This window comes from Balaenoptera musculus, chromosome 11, assembly GCF_009873245.2.
Source record: "Balaenoptera musculus isolate JJ_BM4_2016_0621 chromosome 11, mBalMus1.pri.v3, whole genome shotgun sequence".
Taxonomy (NCBI): Eukaryota; Metazoa; Chordata; class Mammalia; order Artiodactyla; family Balaenopteridae; genus Balaenoptera; species Balaenoptera musculus.
Window position 1 is genome coordinate 63,980,953 of NC_045795.1, and position 14,810 is coordinate 63,995,762.

Here is a 14,810-nt window from a genome sequence, read left to right on the forward strand (position 1 = left end):
TCATTCTGAATGGTATGGAGCTGGAGAAATGCTGTCTCTGTTGAGGGACAGACTTGGTATCTAGAAAGATCTTGATAACTTGGGCTTTGTGGCCAAAGCAAACCATGCGACGTTCATCTAGGATGAAGATTGAAGGGATCAACATCCAGGTGAAGGCCGTGGGGCTTACAGCTAGCAATCATTTTATTTATTTTTATATTTATTTTTGGCTGTATTGGGTCTTCGTTTCTGTGCGAGGGCTTTCTCTAGTTGCGGCATGCGGGGGCCACTCTTCATCGCGGTGTGCGGGCCTCTTCACTACCGCAGCCTCTCTTGTTGCGGAGCATGGGCTCCAGATGCGCAGGCTCAGTAGTTGTGGCTCACGGGCCTAGTTGCTCCGTGGCATGTGGGATCTTCCCAGACCAGGGCTCGAACCCGTGTCCTCTGCATTAGCAGGCAGATTCTCAACCACTGCGCCACCAGGGAAGCCCTACTAGCAATCATTTTGAAGCGGCTTTGGAGGTCAGCTGATACCCCAGTTGTGGGAGTTAACCTGAACCCGTGGGGGTCTGGTTTGCAGAATAAGAGAGGAAGGAGGCCCTGTTTCATCTGAATGGTCGGATATACCTTTGGTGTACATTTGGCTCTGGGAACTGAATTTTAGATAGAGCTGATGGGGTAACAAGATCCTGGAGAACTGAAGAAGAGGACAGAACTAGGGCTAACTGGGAGAACTTTGAGGAAGTCTGAATTTTAATTTGATAGACAAAAACAGTGATGAACTTGTTCCCAAGAACTCTTGTTTTAGGAGGATATTTCCACTGTCCTGGGAGCATTTAATTCAAATTTGTGAAAACTAACGTTGGAATAAGATTGCACCTGTCACCATTGTTCAATCTGCTAATGTCCACATTTGTCCCCAGAAAATCACTTTTCGTTGACTTATTTTATTAAGCAACCGTTAGATTGAAACTGAAAAATAAATGCATTGACAAAAAACAAAAACAAACAAACAAAAAAGTGATGAGAAGAAGACCCTCAGCATGGTAGAGGCCTGTCTCAGGAAGGAACAAGCTTCCAGGTGGCAGCAGTGTTCTGAGAGCAGCTGCCTGCCCCCGGTCAGAGAGGCTGTAGGTAAATTCTCATAGTCCTGGGAAAGGACAGAGGCCTCCCCTGCAGCAAGGTGGCCCTGTTGGCACCTCTTCTGTTCTGGCACGAGGAGGCCGGGGGAAGGGGATTGGTCCCTGTGCAGGTAGACTTCTTAAAGGAGGGAGTGTTTGCTCTGGGTTTTGGAGGGTGTGCGGAATCCGGACATGACAGACTATAGGGGAAAATGACTGGTTTTCCACACTTGCCCAATGTGTTGGAATGCTTTGTCTTATTTCTGGTGGGGTGGCTTTGGGCATATAGGGAAATAAAACAGAGAGTTTCCCTTCCAGTGGCTTATTTTATCAAGTTGCATAAGTAGGTATTTACGGGAACTTCCACGTATGTTTGTACGGTGGACTGGGTGTCATGCAGAGACAGGTGGAGGTGTGGCAGCTGGACGTGAAATGCAGCGGGGGTGGGCAGGCAGCGAAGGCAGAGGAGCCTGCGACTGGGTTCCGGGGTGGCTCAGGGCCTGGCCCCCCTGTCTCAGGTGAGGATTCATGGAGGTGAGCCTGGGCTGCTGTGGGGACTCTGGCTGCTCGGGGAGAGGATTCTCTGTGGCGCCCGTCTGCGTGGGTGGGGGCTGTAACACTCAGACACACCAGGTCTGGTTTTTCTTGAATCATTTTTAACTTTGTTTTTTTTTTTTTTTTTTTTGGTGGAGACTTAACATTTTCCTGGTTCCTAATTTCTCCCTCCTGCACCATATCGGCCCAAACCCAAAAATGTCTTAGAAAAGAGGTTGCTCTGCACGACTTCTCTCAAGCTCCTGAGCAGGTCTGGGCCAGTTCTGGGGAGACAGGCATAGACCAGCCGCCCGTGTCCCCTCTGCAGAGCCTGGGCCTGGTGGACCGGAACAACGAGCCGCTCACCCACGCCATGTATAACCTGGCCTCCTTGCGCGAGCTGGGTGAGACCCAGCGCCGGCCGTGTACCATCCAGGTGCCTGAACCCATCCTCCGCAAGATAGAGACTTTCCTGAACCACGTAAGAGAAGCCCCACATTCCTCCTTACCTGCCCGCCTTCATCTACCCATACCAAAAGCTTTCACCTGCAGCAGGTGGTAGTGACTCCCCGCTTTCCCCACTGGGGATGGAGCCTGGGTGCACCCTTGCCCTGAGCAGTCCCGTCTTGCCCACGAGGGTCCCAGGGCAGTTGAGGACTGAGTTCTGCCCAGTGGGTGGGCCATAGCCTCTGGCCAAGGTGAATTGTGTGGAGGGTCTGGCTGGCTGTGGGTAAATGAGAAGAAGGTATTTCTCTTCACCATTTTGTTTGCCTCTCCCGTCCCCCAGTACCCCATGGACAGTTCATGGATCTCCCCAGAGCTCCGGCTGCAGAGTGATGACATCTTGCCTTTGGGCAAGGACTCGGGGCCGCTGGGTGACCCTATCACAGGCAAGCCCTACGTGCCCCTGTCAGAAACAGAGGAGCTGCGTCTGAGCCAGAGCCTGCTGGAGCTGTGGCGGCGGCGAGGGCCGGTCTGGCAGGAGGCCCCCCAGCTCCCTGTGGACCCTCATCGGGACACCATCCTCAGTGCCATCGAGCAGCACCCGGTGGTGGTCATCGCCGGGGACACGGGCTGTGGGAAGACCACGCGCATCCCCCAGCTGCTGCTGGAGCGCTACGTGACCGAGGGCCGAGGTGCTCGCTGCAACGTGATCATCACTCAGCCGCGCCGCATCTCGGCTGTGTCCGTGGCACAGCGGGTCAGCCACGAACTGGGCCCCTCCCTGCGCCGGAACGTGGGCTTCCAGGTGCGGTTGGAAAGCAAGCCTCCAACCCGAGGCGGGGCTCTGCTCTTCTGTACAGTGGGCATCCTGCTACGGAAGCTGCAGAGCAACCCCAGCCTGGAGGGCGTGAGCCACGTCATCGTGGACGAGGTGCACGAGCGGGACGTGAATACGGACTTCCTGCTGATTCTGCTCAAGGGCCTGCAGCGGCTCAACCCGGCCCTGCGGCTGGTGCTCATGAGTGCCACAGGCGATAACGAGCGCTTCTCCCGCTACTTTGGTGGCTGCCCTGTCATCAAGGTGCCTGGCTTCATGTACCCTGTCAAGGAGCACTACCTGGAGGATATCCTGGCCAAGCTGGGCAAGCACCAGTACCCACACCGGCATCGGCACCACGAGGTGAGGGGATACGCCCGCCCCGTCCTGCCCACGGCTCCTGGCCTTTTCTCCATGGATTCCCCTCCTCCTTCCCAAGCCTTGGTTTCCTTGCTAGAAATGGGAATGATCAGGCCTGCTTGACAAGGGTGTGGTGAGGGTTGGAGGTGATGTGTCACGTGCCTTGACCTCACCAAGTCGCGGTGGCTGGCCGTGTGCGGTGGCTGGCCGTGTCCTGTGCACGACCCCTGGCCCCGGGGCTGTGACTGGCCTCTCTTCCCCCACCCCAGTCTGAGGATGAATGCGCTCTCGATTTGGACCTCGTGACTGATCTGGTTCTGCACATTGATGCCCGCGGGGAACCAGGTGGGTGCTTTCTTCTCTGTCCCGTGCCCCCCCTGCTCTCCATCTGCCGGGAGCCGCTAGCTCATGCCTACAGGGCCCTTTACAGGTGGGATCCTCTGCTTCCTGCCTGGGTGGCAGGAGATCAAAGGAGTGCAGCAACGCCTCCAGGAGGCCCTGGGCATGCATGAGAGCAAGTACCTCATCCTGCCAGGTGAGAGCGTGTGCGCAAGGACGGTGGCCCCCGACACCAGGCTTGCCCTCTGTCTTGGGGAGTGACTCACCTGGGGCTCAGGGCCTTGGGTTTCTTAACAGGCTGCACTAGTTTTTTGCTGGCTTTGTGACCTCTACTGGGCATATTACTGATCTGGACTTCAGTTTCATCAAAATAGGGTCAAAATCCTTGCCTGCCCTCATATGGGGAGGTTTTGGCTGGAGCAGTGCCCGTGACCATTGTGTTCTTGCTGCCCACCAGTGCACTCCAACATCCCCATGATGGACCAGAAGGCCATATTCCAGCAGCCTCCCGTTGGGGTGCGCAAGATTGTCTTGGCCACCAACATCGCTGAGACCTCCATCACAATCAATGACATTGTGCACGTGGTGGACAGCGGTCTGCACAAGGAGGAACGCTACGACCTGAAGACCAAGGTGGCACCCATCTCCTGGCCCCGCCCCAGCCCAGATCTACCCTGGGCCTGTGTGTCTGGAGAAGGCCACACCTCTGGGATCTCAGTGTCCCTGCTGTGGGGGGCAGTTGAGGAGCTGAGTGAGGTGAAGGCCAGGCACAGGGGAGCATGGAGGAAGGCGTGTGGTCTGTGTGGCTGCTCACCTGCCCCCTCCCCCAGGTGTCCTGCCTGGAGACCGTGTGGGTGTCACGAGCCAACGTGATCCAGCGCCGGGGCCGGGCGGGCCGCTGCCAGTCAGGCTTTGCCTACCACCTCTTCCCGCGGAGCCGGCTGGAGAAGATGGCCCCTTTCCAGGTGCCGGAGATCCTGCGCACGCCCCTCGAGAACCTGGTGCTGCAAGCCAAGATCCACATGCCAGAGAAGACGGTGTGGCAGAGGTGGGCGGGGTGGGCCCTGGGAAGGTGCAGGTGGGGTGCGGGCTAACGGGCTCCGCCTTGTTCATGCTGTAGGCAGTGGAGTTCCTCTCCAAGGCCGTGGACAGTCCAAACATCAAGGCGGTGGACGAGGCTGTGATCTTGCTCCAGGAGATCGGTGAGTGGTGCAGGGCTGGGCCGGGCTGCGGAATGGCCGTCAGGGGCGGGACTGACAGCTGAACTTGCAGGGGTGCTGGACCAGCGGGAGTACCTGACCACTCTGGGGCAGCGCCTGGCCCACATCTCCACTGACCCACGGCTGGCCAAGGCCATAGTGTTGGCTGCCATCTTCCGTTGCCTGCACCCGCTGCTAGTGGTCGTTTCCTGCCTCACCCGGGACCCCTTCAGCAGCAGCCTGCAGAACCGGGCGGAGGTGGACAAGGTCAGACCCAGTGCCTTTGCGTGGCCCTCTGCTCTCCCTTCCGGCCCTCCGCTCCCTTCGGTCCCGAGGTGGCTTCCTGTGGTCCCTGCCCTGTGACCCTGGCACCCTCCTCCCCTCCCAGGTGAAGGCACTGTTGAGCCACGACAGTGGCAGTGACCACCTGGCGTTCGTGCGGGCTGTGTCCGGCTGGGAGGAGGTGCTGCGCTGGCAGGACCGCAGCTCTCGTGAGAACTACCTGGAGGAAAACCTGCTCTATGCGCCCAGCCTGCGCTTCATCCACGGTCAGCGGGTCCCGAGCTGCCCTGAGCCCCTCCACCCTTCCCACTCGCACTGGGCCGGTGCACAGTGAGCTGTGAACCAGGGGCCCTAGGTTCACCCTGACTTTGCCTCCCCAGGACTCATCAAGCAGTTCTCAGAGAACATTTATGAGGCTTTCCTGGTGGGGAAGCCCTCGGACTGCACCCTGGCCTCTGCCCAGTGCAACGAGTACAGTGAGGAGGAGGAGCTGGTGAAGGGTGTGCTGATGGCGGGTCTCTACCCCAACCTCATCCAGGTGCTGCCTCGGGGAGGGGGCCCCAGGCCGTGACCTCTCTTTCCATCCCAGCTCCTTGCTCAACCCACCCACCTTTTCCTTCATCCTTGCAGGTGAGGCAGGGCAAGGTGACCCGGCAGGGCAAATTCAAGCCCAACAGTGTCACGTATAGGACCAAATCCGGCAACATCTTGCTGCACAAGTCGACCATTAACAGGTGGGGGACTGTCAGGCTGGGGCAGGGCAGCTGGGGTGGTTGAGCAGGGGGGCCTCACCCAGCTCTTTGTTCCCTAGGGAGGCCACACGGCTACGGAGCCGATGGCTGACGTATTTCATGGCTGTCAAGTCCAATGGCAGCGTCTTTGTCCGGGACTCCTCCCAGGTGCACCCACTAGCTGTGCTGCTACTGACCGACGGGGACGTCCACATCCGTGGTGGGTACCTGTACACCCCCCGCTCCACCGCTCCTCCGGCTGCTCTGTCTCCTCAGGGGTCTGGCTTCACTCACCCGGGCTCCCCGCGTCTTTCCCTTCCTCTAGATGATGGGCGCCGGGCCACCATCTCCCTTAGTGACAGCGACCTGCTGCGGCTGGAGGGCGACTCACGCACCGTGCGGCTGCTGCGGGAGCTGCGCCGGGCCCTGGGCCGCATGGTGGAGCGGAGCCTGCGCAGCGAGCTGGCTGCACTGCCGCCCTGCGTGCAGGAGGAGCACGGGCAGCTGCTTGCGCTGCTGGCAGAGCTGCTGCGCGGGCCCTGTGGCAGCTTTGACGTGCGCAAGACAGCTGACGACTAAGCCCCGTCTCCGCTGGGGCCATGTACAGAGTGCAAATGTTTATTTAAAATAAAGTTCTATTTATCCCTTGTGAGCATCGCTATCCGCTGGGGCTCCCCAAACCAAGAGGAAGAGTGAAGGCTCAGAAGGGAGGGCCCCAAAGTCTTTCTTAGGAGAGCAAGGGGCTTAGAACCCACCCCTCAGGAGCTTGAACCACTCATGCGGTTCTTGGCTTGTGCTGCTTGGCCCAGTCTAGTCGTCTTTGTCACAGCCGCGGTGGGAGGCAGTGTCCTTGCGCGTGCGGCAGGGCCCGCAGCGTGGATCCTCTCTGGCTGGCTGCCACCTCCTAACCCAGGCAAACGGGGGAGGGAGAAGTTCCACAAGCAGCCTTAACCTTTGGTCACAGCCACAGATTCACAGACTGCACGCTGCACCCCAGTCCCTCGATGCGAGGGGACAAGCTGGGGGCTCTGGGGGCCTCGGATGCTGAAGACGTAGACAACCAGGACGTATACAGAAGACAGGGCCTGCGTGGTGGGACATACGAGCTTTATTTGTTCTGGAAATCGCAACAACAATCACAGATGGACATGGTTAACGGCTGAGCCATAAGCAAATGGGGAAGTACAGAAACGTTCCAGCCCCAACGGCTGCAGAATAGAACACAGCACACACGGCCTCTGGTCCCACCTGTCAGGGCGGCCTTCTCAGCTTCTCTGGCTTGTGGGACCCTTCAAGGGAGCTGTGACCAAACCACCTTTCAGAACACTGATCACTCCAGCGCCCCCTAGAGTGCTCTCTGCCGGGGTCACCTCTCCCACCCCTACCTTTGGCCAACGGAGTAAAACGACCGAGAGCTTGTCCACCCCAGCATCAACACAGGTGCAGGTACCTTTAGGCCCAGCACTGTCACCCCACTGCATCTGGCACCCCACCTCCCACTGCGTCCTCCCAGTTTCATCTCACCCTTTCTTGCAGACAAAACACGGATGCCCTGATGTCCCTGGCGCCGTTGAAGCACTGTGTGGACAGTCTCTGGCCCTGGGAGCGCTTTTTCCACAAGACCCCTGCAATTTCTTGGTATGTGCTTGGGGAGCTGGGGAGATGGTGTCGAACCTCCCTGGAGAAAATGCTACCTCAGAAAGGGAGAGCACCTGCCCAGCCCAGACACCCTCCCTCTACATGGACTTCGAATCTGATCCTAGGTCAGCAGCTCCCACCTTCTCAGCGCCAAGGGATGCCAGAGGAGAAGGTGGGGAGTGTGAGGGGCCAAGTCTGCACTGCAGAAAATGCTCTTCCAGAGGAGAAGCCTTGGAGACTCCCAGGCCATTTCACTACAAACTGTTACGTTTTAATCCTTTATTAGAAACCATGCAAACTTTAATACAAAAAATACAAGTGCAATAAGAATCTTCGTGTCAATACAATTCCCGGGACTTATCATTGCAGCCATCCCAAGACCAGGCCTAACCAGGACACACCCCTTAGGCTGGCCTCGCCTCTCCTCTCTCCCCTCTCCAGTCAGGCCGCAAGGGAGCCTGGATGGGTCATCTCATGTACTTATTTTTTTTTAATTTCCAGACTTGATTCCCCACTATCCACATGAGTTCTGAACACATTGGGCTCCCTGGCAACTGAGGGCTCGAGTGTCCTAGGTTGCAGGCTTGGAGGAATTTGACCTCCATGGCCCTTTCCAGCCCAACCGTGTCTCCCACCAGATCCCAGGGAATGAGACAGACATAGATGCCAAAACCAGCCTCTTGGTTAGAAAAGAAAAGCAGCATACACACAAAATGCCAGAACCACCAGTCCACACTCTGACCAGCCCCTAGCGGTCCCTGCCTGCCCTCTAGCCCACAGCCCCCCACTGCGCCTGCCCTGCCCACACCACCTCCGGGGCCAGGGCCCCGAGCTGCCCAAGACAGGGCAGCCTCCAATGCCTCACCTCCCAGCTGGAGGCTTCAGGATCTCCCCTCCCTGTTTCCTTTAACACCTACCAACGACTTTCATTCAGACATGGCTTCAACCTGCAAAACTACTCCACCGGTTTTCAGGTTATTAAAAAAAAAAAAAAAAAAAAGATAAAGTGTGACAGCAGCTAGGTAGGTATGGGAAGCAGCGGGGACAGGCAGCATTGCCCCTGACTAACTTGGGGGAGGGCAGCAAGAGGTGCCTGGCGCCACCTGCGAGGTGGGCACCACTGTGGGGTCAAAGGAAGAGGCAGTGGCTTAGCAGGCTCCAGGGTGCGCAGTCAGCGCCCAGCCGTCACGTGGACATCCACTTCCACTCTTCCCTCCAGATGGACCAGCGAGGAGGGAGCGTATGTCAGTTTCTCTTGGGTTTGGTCCAAAAAACCCAAACGAACAAAGAGGAGGTTGGACTCCGGCTCCCCCCACCCAGATCCCAGGAGGTCCCAAACTAGCCTCCCCCACCCAACTTTCCACCCAACCTTCTCCGCGGAGCAGCGGCGCAATGGTGAGGACGGGAGCCAAGCAGGGAGCTGGGTCTGGGGCCAGGAATGGAGGGAGCACGGGGACGGGGCTGCTGCCACCCTGGGCAAGTGAGGCAGGAGGGAGGGAGGGAGGGAGGGGCCTAGAGGGCAGCCCAGGAGAGGGAGCTAGGGGCCCAGGTGCCTGAGCTGGGGCCGCCAGGGAAGTGGAGGGGGGCGGGAGACAATGTCGGCCCCGTGGTCGGTGCGGGCCCTGGCGTTTGCCCGGAACGTCAGCCTGTAGGTCTCAATCTGCAGTGACACGGGAGGAGGGAAGGGAGAGGGTGACGGGGGAGACAAGAGGGGGGGACACGGGGGACGGAAGACGAGACCAGAATGTCATCATTAGATGCCTGGAAAATAAAAGGTTCCTTCGTTAAAATTCAGGCCACACTCTGGTCAGGAAACAAAGGAGTTTCAATCTGCAGCCAGTGGCAGGGCCCCTGGCTGGCCCTTAGGCCGAGCCCAGCCACTTACTTGTCTCCTGGATCTGGCTGTCCAAGGTCTGGGCCTCCCTTTGGTCACCACCCCCTGCCAGGGTGGTGTGGCCACTGAGGCCACTGGCTGAAGTGGGGGCGCCAGCTTCGGGCGCTGCCTCAGGGACGGCCGGCTCCTCCCCAGCGGGGGGGCCCGGACACGGAGGGGCCTCGCTGCCACCGCCCTCAGTCTACAAATGAAACAGTGGGGGAGACAGTGCAGGGTCAGTCGGGGAGGGCGTGTGATGGTGATGGTGGTGGGTTTCACACACAGTCCCCACCCCCGCTGCTGCCGCTCCCCATTGGCTCAAGGTACAGTCACCTGGGAGTCTAGACCAGGTGCCCCCCCGCCACCCCCCCTGCCGCCCACCCCCCGCCCCCGCCCCCGCCCCCAGACCAACTCCTGGCCTGGGTGGCAGGGTGCTGGGTAAGAACTCAGGCTCTGGAGCAGGAGAGCAGTGCAGCCTGGCCAGTGACACACTCTGAGAGCCTCCTCTGGGAGACGAAAGGCTTCGTGAAGCCTCTGACATGAGAGGTGAAAGGTGCCTGGCTTCTCAACAAGGCTGATGCCAGATCAAAACACTTAGGACAGCAGATTGTTAGCAAACAAGCTAAGGAATGATCTCAAATTGTGGGTCTGGAGCCACTAGGGCTAGGGAGCTCCGGGAGCTTGAACCAGTTCCCGAGGGGTGCAGGCCGCCACCTCAGACCTAAGGGACCCCGGGGCACTCCCTGCACGTGCGAGTGTTCGGAGAGGCTTTCTCGGCCATTCCTGGGGCAGCCCTGCCCGTGTATCCATCATTCATGCACCCCTGACACAGGCCTCCTCTGTGCTGGGCACCTTTCTGGGGCCTGGGGACACAGAGGAGGGAAGAAGGTGTCCAAGGAGGTGTGAGGGAGACTGTGGGGGCCTGGCAAGGAAGGCCTTGAGGCGGCCGTGGACACCCAGTGTGAGTCCAGAGCACAAGAGGGAGGGCTGCTGGGAGGCACTGGCGAGCTGGCACGCCTGTGCTGGGAACGCCCAAAGGCGACAACAGGAGAAATCCGAGCAGTGAAAGAAACAGGCCTCTGTGTTAGAAAAATAGTTCCAGAAGTGATAAGAAAGGGAGGTGATGTGAGTAAAGAAAAGACTTGCGGTCAGAAAGGCCCAGGCATGAGCCCTGGTCTGCGTGCGCCTGTCGTGTGGCCTGGGACAAGTGACTACACCCAAGTTAGTGCCCGGGGGGTGCTGACCAGAGAACGGCCCCTCACAAGGTGTGGAGCACGTCCTGAGAGGCTGCGACAGAGGGAGCTAGTCTGGGCTTGAACAGAGCACTGAGGGGGGTGGGACGAAGTGCGGGCTGGGATGGAGCCGCGCTGCGCAGTCAGATGCAGGGAAGGCCCGCAGCGCTGCTCACGTCCCCTCTCCCTCGCCCACCCTTCCCTGACCAGCTGCAGCCACCCTCAGGCCTGGAAGCCGGCAAGGCGCTGCCCCCACGGCCCCGCTACCCAATGACACGGAACAAAGGACAGACAGCATCTTGGCAGACAAAAGGTCTCACGGTACTGTGGAAGGAGTGCGAAGGGACGAGAGGGAGGGAAGGGAGGAGAGGCCCAACCAGGATGGGAAGCCCGCCGCCCGAGTGCTCTCCAGAGCCCGGCCGCGCAGGCCTCCAGAGCGGGTGGATGCCGGGCCTGCCATCACGGGCAGCTAAAAATGCGCCATCCAGCTCCCAGGACCGGAACAGAGCTTGACACAGAGCAGGTACCGAACACTCCCGTCTCAGGAGGTGCTGCGAGAACTGTACCACACAGACCCCGGCCTTGTGGGGACCTGCACTCCAGCCCTGTCCCTCTGAACATGGCTGAGACGGGCTCAAAAAGGCAGGCCGTGGCTCTCAGGAGAACGTTCCGTCTCCAGCTGGACAGGTGAGAGGGGACCGGGCTGGGGCCTCTTCACCTCTCCTGCCTTGCTCAGGACTGATGACAGATGATGGAAACAGCAATGGTGTGGGTGAAACATGACCCCTGAAGAGACTGAGGGGCGGTGACAGGTGCCCACCTGCTGGGACCCAGACTCCAGCCGCACAACCCCACCCCCCAGCTGTGTCCCCGCCAGGACCCACTCACTACCTTCACGGCGCCTCCTGCGGGCAGGTGGCCCACGTTATCAAGGGATCCCACCTTCGCCTGGGCCTTCTCCTTGAAGTTCAGCTTCTGACTTTCGATCTTGACATCTCCTCCACCTGGAACCAAACATAAATGGGTCACTATGGGTGACAGAGAAATACCCCTACAGGCAAAGCCAGGAGGCTGGCCAAGGACTGGGATGTGCCCAGTATAGAAATGGGGAAAACGTGACCTGCTCTGAGGACAAAGGAAGAGGCACAGTGAACACATGCTTTCAGCCTCATAAACACCCTGTTGGTCAGGGTCAGGATCCTGGAATCCTGGTTTTCCAGCTGCCAGCACTGATACTGGAGGAGAGGAGTGACTTGCCCAAAGTCACCAGTGAGCCGACTCACAGGATGGAGTATGGTCTAGGTGAGCAGTTTAACTGAATCTCACTGCCATGAAAAGAAGGGAAGGCAAGAGGCGGGAGCAGAGGGGAGGCAGTCAGTACACAGGCAACGCTCACAGCTCAGCCAGAGTGTGGCCACGGGATCAAGGGCCAGAGCACTGTCACTGGCCACCCGGCCCCTCAGCTTGGCTTTCCCTTGAGCCCTTCTTCATTCTCCCATCTCCTCTTGGCTCATATCACCAACCTCAACACCTAGCTTCCTGTCAAATCCTCCAGGTATCCTACCCACTGGATTTCTGGCCCCTTGCAAAAACTGGACCTCAAGTCACTCAGTGTCACTAGGGAAGGAGGTTATCTCACAAGAGTGGATTTTCCAGATAGAAGGAAAAATGAAGGTTAGTTAAGGGCCAAAGTGTTTTGATCCTTTTAAACAGAACACCTTCTAAAATGGATGACACTTTTTGCTGAGAGGGAAGGGAGTTTTCTTTGCCTTCACCTTAACTGGCCCGTGGCGACTGATCTCTGAGACACCAGACCTGTCAGCCAGTGTGCCTGCCGCTACAGATACGGCCCTGCCCCAAATCTGCTGCCGACCCAGGGTCCAGGACACACGAGGCTCTTAGGGTACAGCCGAGGCAAGAACGCAGGCCCTGCTCAGACAACATTGCCAGCGGCTCAGAGGCCTCTGCGGGGGTGCCAGGCCACCTGTGCTGCTGGCAGGAGAGTCTGCATTGCTGTAATGGCAAGATCCACATGGGCAGGCCAAGGTGGCATTATTGAATGGCTCCCTATCTCCTGCTGGAGCTGCTGGTGGATGCTTCACTGCTCGGGTATACCCTTCGCTCCTGAGTCTGACAGGCAAGGCCCGGCCACCACTCTCCAGAGCTCCTTCAGCACCAGCTCCTGAACGCTTGCCTGGGAGGCCAAGAAGGGTTCTTAGCCCATAGCGCACCTTTCCCCTAGGCCTAGGTCAACAGTGCCGTGCACACGGCAGGTCCTCAAGACGCTGCTGGTGCAAATGGCAGCCCTTACACACTGTTCCTCCTCCAACTAAAAGGTTAGTGCCCAGAATCCCCCCTCCCTGACAGGGACTGAGGACTACGTTGTTTCTACTGCTGTGCCCTGGGTGTGTGGCTCCAGGAATCTTCATGGAAGGACAGAGACATAGGGGTGAAACCTGGGACAAGGGAGGCACCACTCACCAGGCTTGTGCTTAATGTTAGCCTTGGACCCACACTTGGAGGAGACCTTAGAGATGTCCACCTTCTTGTTCTGAATCTGAACCTGAGGAGAAAAACACACAAAAAAATGACTGCCTCAGAGACAGAGTGTATATTGCCAGGTCCAAACCCATGCTCTCTTTATAGTCTCCAAACCCGAGCTCAGAGGCCGCCTTCTCCAAAGCCTTTCCTGGCTCTAACCTCACTCCATCTCTTCTTCATACCATCTCTTGAAAGGACCTCAGCATCAGCTCTACGCTAATCGCTTCATGTGCTCAATCATCATCTATAGCGCACCTACTACCATCAAAACAGCAGCCTCTACTCTGGCTCATCTTTCCAACAAGGCTGCAATTCTCCCTAAACAGGAGCATGGGGAAATGCACTTTTCCCAGCCACAGATCTGGCAGCTGCTAAAGCCACCACGTGGCCTCGGCAAAGGTGACAGGCTCATCTTGCGCCATGCCTGAGATGACCTGTGAGGAGTCAACAGAGGTCACTCGCCACGGCTGGGCTCTTGCCAGGCTGTGGAGCCCACACATCTGTTGACAGTGTGCCACAGCTGAACCTAGTCCCCAAAAAAAGAATAGTTGATGAGGGGAAGTTTCGCTGTATAGTGTATTCCAGCCAATAAATGAAGAAGGGACAGGAGAATTAGAGTCTCACCACAGTGTACCTTCACTGAACTCATGGTTTTGGGCATCAACAGCCGCCAGCATCATGAGGAGCGAGACGACGAGAAGGGTGAGACATTACGTTTCCTGACAGAAACACCACCACTGCCTATGAACGTCTTGCAAAAATGTGGGGAAAAAAAATCGAGTCTGAATCAATCTAAAGAAAACTGTGGAACTAATGAATATGTTAAGTGAAACCATGGGGACATCCTCAGCAGAATCCAAATTCTAGGACAAACCACTCAGTTTACTCTTGAAAAATATTACCGTGAAAAAAGAAAAAATGAACAGGGAACTTGTAGAGTAAGAGAAACCTAAGATTATAAGATGCAAATCAACCAATCACAACTTACGGACCTTACTTGTTTCCTGATTAAGCAAACCTGTTTAACATGCTATGGGATTTTATATTATATACATATGTATATTAGAGTTCTTATCTTTTAAAGTTACATACTGGAATATTTGCAGATAAAAGATATAACTAGAACTGGCTTCAAAATAACTGGGGTGGGCATTTATAGATAAGACTGGCCACAAAGATAATAAATGAAGCTGGGTAAAAAAGTACATCCAGTTAACGTTACCATTTCTTCTACTTTTCTATATGTTTGAAAATTTCTATAATTAAAAGTTTTAGGGACTTCCCTGGTGGCGCAGTGGTTAAGAATCTGCCTGTCAATGCAGGGGACACGGGTTCAAGCCCTGGGCCAGAAGATCCCACATGCCGCGGAGCAAGTAAGCCCGTGCACCACAACTACTGAGCCTGTGCTCTAGAGCCTAAGAGCCACAAGTACTGAAGCTCGCGTGCCACAACTACTGAAGCCTGCGTGGCCTAGAGCCCACGCACCACAATGAAGAGTAGCCCCCGCTCGCTGCAACTAGAGAAAGCCCGCACACAGCAACGAAGACCCAACGCAGCCAAAAATAAATAAATAAATAAATAAATTTATATATCTATAAAAAAGTTTTAAAAAGCTTAATTGCATCTCACTGAGTTAACAAAGCCTCTGAGACAAGGCTCTGCCTTCCCAGGCTGGTACATAGAGGAGCCACAATCTGCTTCCAAAAGATCCCGCCACCCG

The 14,810-nt window shown here is 57.0% G+C and overlaps 2 protein-coding genes across 7 annotated transcripts in view; one reads left to right on the forward strand and one right to left on the reverse strand.

Moving 5' to 3' along the window:
* The window catches only part of DHX30 (DExH-box helicase 30), a 33,029-nt gene extending 24,592 nt beyond the window's left edge, over positions 1–8,437 (forward strand). For all 6 annotated transcript variants that reach the window (XM_036867875.1, XM_036867879.1, XM_036867877.1 and 3 more), the window contains 13 exons: positions 1,963–2,115; positions 2,422–3,258; positions 3,525–3,600; positions 3,686–3,790; positions 4,052–4,227; positions 4,425–4,631; positions 4,715–4,796; positions 4,867–5,060; positions 5,182–5,341; positions 5,456–5,613; positions 5,706–5,809; positions 5,887–6,026; positions 6,132–8,437. In XM_036867875.1, the coding sequence (XP_036723770.1) occupies positions 1,963–2,115; positions 2,422–3,258; positions 3,525–3,600; positions 3,686–3,790; positions 4,052–4,227; positions 4,425–4,631; positions 4,715–4,796; positions 4,867–5,060; positions 5,182–5,341; positions 5,456–5,613; positions 5,706–5,809; positions 5,887–6,026; positions 6,132–6,385 (2,646 nt within the window). In that variant the 3' untranslated portion in view covers positions 6,386–8,437. The remainder of the gene's footprint in view (positions 1–1,962; positions 2,116–2,421; positions 3,259–3,524; positions 3,601–3,685; positions 3,791–4,051; positions 4,228–4,424; positions 4,632–4,714; positions 4,797–4,866; positions 5,061–5,181; positions 5,342–5,455; positions 5,614–5,705; positions 5,810–5,886; positions 6,027–6,131) is intronic.
* The window catches only part of MAP4 (microtubule associated protein 4), a 108,265-nt gene continuing 100,354 nt past the window's right edge, over positions 6,900–14,810 (reverse strand). The window contains 4 exon segments of the mRNA XM_036867881.1: positions 6,900–9,022; positions 9,024–9,104; positions 11,441–11,553; positions 13,031–13,112. Of these exon segments, the coding sequence (XP_036723776.1) occupies positions 8,957–9,022; positions 9,024–9,104; positions 11,441–11,553; positions 13,031–13,112 (342 nt within the window). The 3' untranslated portion in view covers positions 6,900–8,956.